The 10,818-nt window shown below is 43.3% G+C and overlaps 1 protein-coding gene across 1 annotated transcript in view; it reads left to right on the forward strand.

The window, feature by feature from the left end:
* Positions 1 to 5,329: 5,329 nt before the first annotated feature.
* Positions 5,330 to 10,818, forward strand: part of LOC309875719 (extracellular sulfatase Sulf-1-like) — a gene marked incomplete at its 5' end in the record, with an annotated part of 23,314 nt that continues 17,825 nt past the window's right edge. Inside the window, 4 exons of the mRNA XM_082755392.1 lie at positions 5,330 to 5,356; positions 8,054 to 8,270; positions 8,456 to 8,580; positions 9,372 to 9,514. Coding sequence (XP_082611518.1) covers positions 5,330 to 5,356; positions 8,054 to 8,270; positions 8,456 to 8,580; positions 9,372 to 9,514 — 512 coding nt within the window. The remainder of the gene's footprint in view (positions 5,357 to 8,053; positions 8,271 to 8,455; positions 8,581 to 9,371; positions 9,515 to 10,818) is intronic.

Here is a 10,818-nt window from a genome sequence, read left to right on the forward strand (position 1 = left end):
TGTTGAGCTGCTACTACAGACAAGCTAATGGATTTGGTAAGGAATGCTATGTAGGTGATGTTTGATATCTTGACCTAAGCACGTAGACTTCTAAAGCTGACAATAAGGTTCATGCATTTTTGTAAATTAGAAAACTGCTAGAGCCATGACATTTAAAATCAATCATGTCTATACATCAAAAATGCAACACTGTATAATCTGAAAACCTCCTCCTAGGTTATTTTCTGTCTTCTGTTTCTTAAACACTGTGAAGGAGCTTGAAACTGGCAAATTTCATACAGTTATTTCTGTTATACAATGATTAATTTCTTCATTCTTGTTTTCTCCTCAACTTCTGTCCCTATGAATTTAACTGAATGTATTTATAAAGTCTCTTCTACCTTCCCCCCTATATTACATCAGTTTTTACAAGACAAATCACTTCCTGATTTGTTGAACCACTGACCATTGCACTTTTGGGGAAGACTTTTTCAGGGGTTAAGGCTATATATATATATAGTTGTGTTTGAATGTATTCTAGAGCTGAGAGTGGTTCAACAAATGGCAGTCCACTCGTAAACTCGAGGAGATTTTTATTAAACTAAAATGCAACAATTCCAAATTCCCTGAGTGAGCCTGACACACTATCCTTGTGAAACAGCTGTTCAATATTCAAACACAGTTGAATTGTGACTACACAGAGTAACCAGGAGCACCTAGGAGCCTTGGTTAGGACCAAGGTTCATGACTACACTGAGGAAATGCACAGAGGACATGGCCTTATCCTGGAAACATTTCTCAGTATTCAGGTCCAGTTCAGCAGAAATAAACTGCTGATGATCTGTGCTATTTACTATAGCCAGCTAATTACAGGGCACTTCTCAATGTGCTGTGTGAGATTGCCTCTTTGAATGGCACAGAGCAAACAAGAAGACTCAGTTCTGATTGCAGTAGCACTCCCTAAACCAGACTCCCGTGCTGGTACTGCCAAGTCCCCTGGCATCCAGGCAGATCTGCTCAATGCTAATAGAGGAATTTGGTACACATGTACAGTCCATGGCAGCGTTTTCATCTAAACCCTTTCCAACTTAAATCATACCTTTCTAAGCAGGAAAAAAAGAGAAATCAGATCTTGATGGCATGTTTAAGTTCATGAAGCCTTCCTTTTCATGCTTTATCTTAGCATTCCCTAGGATGAATAATAATACTTCGACAGTCATACATTACCAAAATCAAAAAGTCATACAATACCACCTGTATTGTTGCTGTGTTGTGTTTCTAGTCACGTTTTTCAGTGTTTCATAGCTTTGTGATAAGATCTGACAAGATATTTTACACTGAAGTGTTTACTGCAAATACAGGGTAATTAAATTGCATCAAGACCCTTAACTTGCCTACTGCTTTTCTACCTTACATGAATTGTCTGATTAATTTCTGTTCTATATATAGCTGTAGCAACTCTCTCAAAGACGTGACAATCTATTAGCTAAACAATGTTGATTTTAAATCCTGCTTAAGTGGATATTTACAGCACAGCACAGCACAATGACTCATGCTGAATGTATATATTTACGCCTTAGGTATCATAGGATCATATTGAAATAGATTTACTTAATTTTAAGGCTGTGGCACAAACTGATTGATATCAGGAAATCGTGACCCTAGGTAGCTACCAAGTCATTTGCTGTTGACTTGCTCACATAGCTCTAAGTTGCAGGTGGAGCTGTGCCAGCTGCAGCACAAAGCAAAGTGACCCAGTACAAACAATACTCTTTTAATCCACCCATTTACTCCCGTTTGCCTTTGAAATGACTTTATAAGGGCAAACTTATAAATCCCAGATGAAAATACATCATGCCAATGACATCACCAGAGGAAAAGCTCCTACTGTGGTCTTACTGCAGTCCATGCAAGCCCTCCCATCCAGCAGCAGGCATGCATATTTAGGCATTCAAACTTCAGGTTGGGCAGAGATTAAAGGACCTTGAGCTCCCAAGTGATGCTCTGCTCTTTTGCACCTTTATATCTAAACTGCTTCTGCAACTTGCTCTTCCACCTTTGCTTCCCCTCTGAAGTTCAACCAAAGTGGAAGGAAAGCTGGAGGTAGAGAGCTGAGGACAGAGCAAAATCATTGCTGGAGGGTAGGTGATGAAATGAGAAGAAAGAAGGAAAAGATGAGTCAATGACAGACAAAAAGGGTGGCATAGGTTAAGTTTCATAGCATGACTGAAAGGACATAGCAGCTTGCTGCAGCAAAATGGCAGGGTCCTGCTTTTCCTCTCCAATTTCTTCTTCCCTTCCCTTCCCTTCCCTTCCCTTCCCTTCCCTTCCCTTCCCTTCCCTTCCCTTCCCTTCCCTTCCCTTCCCTTCCCTTCCCTTCCCTTCCCTTCCCTTCCCTTCCCTTCCCTTCCCTTCCCTTCCCTTCCCTTCCCTTCCCTTCCCTTCCCTTCCCTTCCCTTCCCTTCCCTTCCCTTCCCTTCCCTTCCCCGTGCAGCCAGAAGCAGGGACCATCCCTTATTCCTATGGCAACAATTAATTGTTTGATCAGTGTAGTTGTCTTGTGAAACATCAATATAAGAAGGAAACTAAACATGGGGAAAATAAGAAAATGTATATAAATTAAAAGTTAATGGAGACATAATTAGTTTATATATGTAATATAAACATATGTACATATGTATATATGTTTGGGGGACTTCAACTTCCCTGACATATCCAACACAGCCCTGAGAAAGCAGTCTAGGAGGTTTCTGGAGAGCGTGGAAGATAGCTTCCTGACGCAGCTGGTTAGTGAACCTACCAGGGGTAGTGCCCCGCTAGACCTTCTCTTCACAAACAGAGAAGGACTGGTGGAGGACGTGATTGTCGGGAGCTGTCTTGGGCAGAGTGACCACGCAATGGTGGAGTTCACTATTCTTGGCGAGGCCAGGAAGGGGACCAGTAAAACCGCTGTATTGGACTTTCGGAGGGCTGACTTTGAGCTGCTCAGGACACTGGTTGGTGGAGTCCCTTGGGAGGCGGTTCTGAAGGGCAAAGGAGTCCAGGAAGGCTGGGCGCTCTTCAAGAGGGAAGTCTTAATGGCGCAGGAACGGTCTGTCCCCAAGTGCCCAAAGACGAGCTGGCAGGGAAGAAGACCGGCCTGGCTCAACAGAGAATTGTGGCTTCATCTTAGGAGGAAAAAGAGGGTTTATAAGCTTTGGAAAAGTGGGCAGGCCACTAAGGAGGACTTTAAAGAAGTAGCGAGGCTGTGCAGGGACAAAATTAGGAAGGCCAAAGCTCATCTGGCGCTCAATCTGGCTACTGCCGTTAAAGATAACAAAAAACGTTTCTATAAATACATCAACACAAAAAGGAGGACTAAGGAGAATCTCCATCCTTTACTGGATGCGGGGGGAAACTTAGTTACAAGAGATGAGGAAAAGGCGGAGGTGCTCAATGCCTTCTTTGCCTCAGTCTTTAGCGGCAATACCGGATGTTCTCTGGATACTCAGTACCCTGAGCTGGTGGAAGGGGATGGGGAGCAGGATGTGGCCCTCATTATCCATGAAGAACTGTTTGGTGACCTGCTACGGCACTTAGATGTGCACAAGTCGATGGGGCCGGATGGGATCCACCCAAGGGTACTGAGGGAACTGGCAGAGGAGCTGGCCAAGCCACTATCCATCATTTATCAGCAGTCCTGGCTATTGGGGGAGGTCCCAGTTGACTGGCGGCTAGCAAACGTGACGCCCATCTACAAGAAGGGCCGGAGGGCAGACCCGGGAAACTACAGGCCTGTCAGTTTGACCTCAGTGCCAGGAAAGCTCATGGAGCAGATCCTCCTGAGAGTCATCATGCAGCACTTGCAGGGGAAGCAGGCGATCAGGCCCAGTCAGCATGGCTTTATGAAAGGCAGGTCATGCCTGACGAACCTGATCTCCTTCTATGACAAAGTGACGCGCTGGGTGGATGAGGGAAAGGCTGTGGATGTGGTCTACCTTGACTTCAGCAAGGCTTTTGACACCGTCTCCCACAGCATTCTCCTCAAGAAACTGGCTGCCCTAGGCTTGGACTGGCGCACGCTTCGTTGGGTTAGAAACTGGCTGGATAGCCGGGCCCAAAGAGTCGTGGTGAATGGAGTCAAATCCAGTTGGAGGCCAGTCACTAGTGGCGTTCCCCAGGGCTTGGTGCTGGGGCCGGTCCTCTTTAATATCTTCATCGATGATCTGGACGAGGGCATCGAGTGCACCCTCAGTAAGTTCACAGATGACACCAAGTTAGGTGCGTGTGTCGATCTGCTTGAGGGTAGGAAAGCTCTGCAGGAGGATCTGGATAGGCTGCACCGATGGGCTGAGGTCAACTGCATGAAGTTCAACAAGGCCAAGTGCCGGGTCCTGCACCTGGGGCGCAATAACCCCAAGCAGAGCTACAGGCTGGGAGAGGAATGGTTGGAGAGCTGCCAGGCAGAGAAGGACCTGGGAGTGATGGTGGATAGTCGGCTGAATATGAGCCAGCAGTGTGCTCAGGTGGCCAAGAAGGCCAACGGCATCCTGGCTTGTATCAGGAACAGTGTGACCAGCAGGGCTAGGGAGGTGATCGTCCCCCTGTACTCAGCTCTGGTGAGGCCGCACCTCGAGTACTGTGTTCAGTTTTGGGCCCCTCACTACAAGAAGGACATGGAGGTGCTTGAGCGGGTACAGAGAAGCTGGTGAGGGGCCTGGAGAACAAGTCCTACGAGGAGCGGCTGAGGGAGCTGGGCTTGTTCAGCCTGGAGAAGAGGAGGCTCAGGGGCAACCTTATCGCTCTCTATGGGTACCTCAAGGGAGGCTGTAGCGAGGTGGGGGTTGGCCTGTTCTCCCACGTGCCTGGTGACAGGACGAGGGGGAATGGGCTTAAGTTGAGCCAGGGGAGTTTTAGGTTAGATGTTAGGAAGAACTTCTTCACTGAAAGGGTTGTGAGGCACTGGAACAGGCTGCCCAGGGAAGTGGTGGAGTCACCATCCCTGGAAGTCTTCAAAAGACGTTTAGATGTAGAGCTTAGGGAAATGGTTTAGTGGGGACTGTTAGCGTTAGGTCAGAGGTTGGACTCGATGATCTTGAGGTCTCTTCCAACCTAGAAAATTCTGTGATTCTGTGATATGTAGCAACATTTTATTTTTTTTATATAATTATTATTTATGGATAAATGGAGACTCAGAAACCAAACCTAATATTACTGGATTTCAAAGAATAGTTTGGTATTCATAATGGGAAGGAAGGTAGAAAATGGGGGCTGAAAAGGGGCAGCACATCAGTCATAATCTTCTTTTATGTGCATTAATGCATTTTATAGATCTAAAATGAGCAGAAGGACCATTATGTCTTACTGCATAATGCATGCTTGGATTGTGATTGTACTGGTATGGGCAGGTTTTCAGGAAAGTTAGTCTAAAAATTCTGTCTCAGAAATCTGAAGCATCTTCATAATGACATTTTTTTTTTTAAGTTAAAAAAAAATAATGAACTGAATCGCATTTAATCCCTGTTTTAGATAGAGACCTGTCATTGGCTCTTATGAAACACAGAGAGTCTTGTTTCAATGTTAGTCATAATAATCTTAAATTTTTTCTAAATGGCTATTCAAGCCACTCCTGGAACCTCTTGCTATATTTAATGTTAGACAAATAAAATATTTATTTTACTTTAAAATGGTGCTTTTGTGACTCATTAAAAACTAGTACCATATGTTTATAATTGTAGTTTGTACCTAAAACACACGGGAACTATAATGTAGCAGTCACTTCTTATCCTGTAACAAGCTTGTCTTATCATGATACAAAGAGTGCACATGCTAATATAGAATACAGTCTTGCAAAGTGTTATGGCTCTCAGACACCTTTCCATGTAGAAAGTCACCTTGTCACATGTAGGTGTAGGTTTGCACTGAAAGCCTGGGAATGAGTATAATTTCTCAGACAGCAGTCAAAGGCGTGCAGGCCCATGTCCTTTTAAACATGGTTTAGTGTTCAGAGATCAAAGTCGCACCAAACCACCAGCAAGCCCCCTGAGTCTGTGATCCATCATTTAGCTCAACCCACGTTAGGCCAGAGTGTGCTTTCATGGAGCTGTGGTTCAAAGCCAATATTTCACCATTTCATAGAGGGATGATGCTGCCATTAAAAGCACCACAGAAAGCCTGAAGCAGTTATGTTTTGGGGACGGGAGTAGTGTTAAGTATGTGCTAGATTATATATTTTCCGTCTCCTTCTCCGTGATCTTTAAAGTGACTGCTGCGTATAAGGCAGGAATTGTTTTCTCTTGTGTACAACCACATCAGCTCACTCCTCAGGTTATCAGGTCAGCAAATCTACCTGAGGCTTAGTTTTCTTTCTTCATTCTTCAGTCAACTTGACAGCACCGCCAAAACAGTCCAGAGCAGTCATTAGCTAATGGAAGAGACTTACTGAAATGTGTCTGCTCTGATACTAATGTTCATTTCAAAAATCAAGTTGGAGACTGCATTAGGACCAGCATCTAGCTGTCTTGCTTTTATTAATGAGGCAAGAGAAAGCTCAGCTACTCATTCATGAGAATCCAAAAAAGGACACCATACAGGCAAACTTAGCTGAAACTGTAACTAAAAGGTTCCTGTTATCAATTGCATTATTGAATTGTGTTCTCCACACTATCCAGCCAAACTTAATTGCTTCATATGAAGTCTGGTCATTGTGGCTTAGGATGCATAAGTGAAGGAAGCTCACTGGGTAATGGTTGCATTAGAACTATAAATAAACATAGCTATTTCTAGTTCTCCCTATTGTCATTTGGGCTAAACTGACTTAAAATCACAGGCTTCTTAGCATGTGTGGTGTGTTATGTGTGCTAGCTGTAACTCCACAGCCATATAGGGCAAGCTTTGGGCATGGGCAAAGGAGGGCTGGTCTGTCAGCACCTATCCTTAGGGGAAAAATAAAGAAAAGAAAAGAAAAAAAAAAAAAAGAAAAAAAAAAAAAAGTGCTTTTCTAAAGACAGTTCAGTGCAGAGAGGAAATTAAAGTCTCAGTTGCTTTCTGTTTTGAAATGTGAAGATGGTGGGATCCACTGGAAAAATCCACCTGGATTCTTCCATCTGGATTTAGTCATGTTGATAATCAAGTCAGACAGATATTGTGCAGACAAGCTGGAAAAAAACTCTGTTTCCTCTCATTCTCCCTCACTTGCTCTGATATTCAGCACATGTACAATGTTGTATAGGTACTCCTTTTGGACTGCACCTTTTCCTCCCAGACTTGATACAAATCTCAAGACTTAGGGATCCAAAGGAGTTTATCCAAGTTAATTTATTTGTTTGCCGTCCCTGAGGTTTTTGCCATTTCTCTTTTCTGGAAGTGATTCCACCTTCTGGGCGGAGTGAGGGGGCTGCAGGTATTACACTTTTCAGGCTTCTCCCTTCTCACAGAAAATATGAAGAGTCACTGATGTTTTCAGCTCTGTGTGGCATGGTTTGCAGGGATATGTGTTAGGGTGCAGTTCCTACCTCTGGCCTCTGGTAGGGAAATAAATTACATGTTGTTAGAGTTTTATGTATTTTTGCATAAATCACATCTACAGTTTGTCCTAGTCTTTTCCAAGGAACCCCACAAGTTCTTCTTCATCTGTGGAGATTTTTTATTTTCCCCAGAATCATGCTAGAGATTACAAGTTACAGAACAAAGAAGCAAAGTTTGTTTTTTCAAAGGGAAAAAAAGTTGGTGAAAACAGCCCTGACAGCTGTGCTCTGTGGCTCAGTAAATTAAGAGTTTTTACTTGCTCTTTTCAGGGATGTGTTTAGTCTAGATACTCTTGATTTATACATCTTTTTTGGCTGGGTTGTATTTTATTTTTTTTCTACAGATTTGCAGTGATTTCATTCAAGCTTATGTTTTCCTAGCATGGGAGACATGTTGAGAAGAATGAGTGAGTTTAGTCCCTTAAAATGTTACCCATCTCAATCTGTTCTTTAAGGGACTGCTTAGTTCTTAGAGAAATTTGCTTGCCATATTTTACAATCCACCTGAAAGTAGCAGGGGTTTGGCAGGCTGCTGGGAAATCATCTTCATGTCTCTCTCTCTCTCATAGAAGTGGCAGTGCACGGAGGATGCCTCTGGCAAGCTTCGAATTCACAAATGTAAGGTATCTAGTGACATACTTGCCATCAGGAAGAGGACCCGCAGCATCCACTCCCGGGGATACAGTGGTAAAGACAAAGACTGCAACTGTGGAGATGCTGATTACCGAAACAGCAGGACCCAACGAAAAAATCAAAGACAGTTCCTGAGAAACCCTAACACACAAAGTAAGTGTTATCGGATCTCTCCTATGCTGAGGCAAAGAACAGGGGGGAAAGGCTCACAGATTTAACAGCATACTCTTGTTTTCACCTCCGTGTACAATGAATACATATGTAATTGGCAGTCAGGTTCTGCATAATTGCCTCTGTAATAACAATGATAATAACTAAAGTTGTCGCTTACACCACAGCAGGGAATACTCTTTGGGCTGGCAGCGGCAGCGATGCGCTGGTGCCACCTATCGCACTGGTGGCACACAGAAACTTGGTGACATCTGCGGACGAGCCAGTGCCCTTATTTGCCAAGGCAGCCAAAGCAAGTGCTTTCTTGCATTGCTAACACTGAATCCAAATGCTGTCTGATGCTATCCCAAAGATATCTTTTACGTGAGGCATTGAAGTGCCGTGACTGCTGGCAGAATTAATTTCTGCCCAGCTGCAACTTTCAGGCAAGCCCGTACCGGGATCCCTGCGAGGAAACAGGTTAGATTGCAGTGTCCTCTAGTGGAGCGTGGGCTAAAGCGAATGCACAAGCAGGCTTTGAGTCAGCAGCCCTTGGGCTTGTCTTTGCTAAGGGTTTATACAGCAAAAGAAGCCGCTATTTTAAATGGAATGGGTATTTTCATCTATCTGCCTGGTAACGAATGTCTATCTGTTCTGTAGCCATTACAATAAAAGTGGACTTGGATTTCAGGAACTTTATTCAAGAGCTCCTGTGCTTGGTTCAGAGCACTGGACTGAAGAATGAAATAGATGGGCCCCCAAAACAGGAAGATTGCAGAGACATGAGTTAGAAAACTTAGAAGATGCTGCACAGATGTCTATGAAATAAGAAAATAATGGCAGTGTAATTCAGAATATTTCCTGATTTAAAGCCTCCTCCACTCTGCATGCGAAGAATCCCTGGTATTCTTTGTACATTCAACCGCAATATTGTCTGTCTTAAGTTCTCTCATTGTTCAGACTAAATGCTGCCGTGACATAATTTCTTCCATTTGTTGAATATGATCTAAGGAACTTCACAACATGCACAGGCAGACCACTGCTGAAAAGTCTCCATGTCACAGCCTGCTGGGGTGATTGTCAGACTGTGCAATGTGCCCCCAGGTGATCATTTCAAGAGGAGATACCTTCCATACACCTTGGAAAGAGAAGGGTTTCCAGGGTGCCAGCAAGGGCTCGGTAGGGATTGCAACTGAGGGCAGTGACTTGGAGAGAGAAAGTGAAGAAAGTGGGAAAGGGACAAACAAGTATTGAGAGCATTTGAAGGGGCATCAGAAAAGGTCAATTTGTTATGCTTTTCTCCTTTACAACATTTTTACTCCTCTTCACTTCTCCTTCTGCTCCACTTCTCCTTATTCTGCCTCCTCTGCCAAATCCTCTTAGTGCTTGTCTGAGGAGAACAGAGGTGATGATGAGGCATTGTTAAGGGAAGGGCATTGTTAAGGTTCAGGCCTCAGTTTTTAGATGACATTTGGATAAGATGCTTATGTACTCTAAAATCTTTCAGTCTCTTGATTAATAAGTAGCATCATCAGAGATTGCTACAACACCAGAATTTGTCCCATCTGATCCTGTGAATCTTTCTTCATTATTTTATTGACGATTAATATGGTTGTAAATCAGAGAGAGGCTTTGAAACTACATGGTTTTGTGTTGTTTTATTTTTCTCTTTAGGAAGATAAATGTCTTCACTGCATGACTGGGAAGCCTTTTTTCACCTCACAGCAGGCAACCACTGAAATAGTTTAGAAGGACAGGGTGGTTTGAATGAAGAGCTGAATGAGGCTCACTATCTGCACTTTCAATAGATTCTTTCAGGAAAGGCTCAGTATGAGTCTCTCAAAGGCGCTAGCAGAAAACTTGCAGTAGAATCTATCCTGTATGCCAAAGGCAGTACTTTCTTAGAGCTCCCACTTTATTCTGCTGCACAAATTGTTATTAATTATTAGGTAACAAAAATGTGTTCAGTATACATGCAACAAATGGAAAGTGATGCCCTACAACCATTATTTTTTTTTTACAAGCCAAATTATGTATATCCAGAGATCTTTGTGTTTGTGTCTAGACAGAATATACTTTGGTGTGGTACTTACTATGGGTTTTTATCAGTTTGATTTGGAACAAGGTAAAAAGTGAAGGTGTTCCAGGCTGAGCCCTTACACAATTATTCCTGAACGTGGCAATAAAAATACTCAGAAGAGTTAATTGTCATGATTAATCTGACTCATATGCAGCTGTACTTGCAGAGTTCAAAAACTGTAATTAAAAGAGCTTTAAGCATGGCACTGGGCAACCAGCTCTAGGTGGCCCTCATTAAGCAGGAGGTTGGACCAGATGATCTCCAGAGATCTCTTCCAACTTCAGCCATTCTGTGGTTCTGTTACCCTGTAAGTTCACTCTGATCCTACAGTGCAGTATGTCTATGACTTGTACATATAGATATGGATGATGTATGTGTGTGTAGGAGTATCTGTACATAGATAATCCTGTGGTTTCTGTTTTGTTGTTGTTGTTTGTTTTTCTGAGTGTCTCATTCTAGATGACTATTTCT

This window comes from Aythya marila, assembly GCF_965140915.1.
Source record: "Aythya marila genome assembly, chromosome: 2".
In the NCBI taxonomy this organism is placed as follows: domain Eukaryota; kingdom Metazoa; phylum Chordata; class Aves; order Anseriformes; family Anatidae; genus Aythya; species Aythya marila.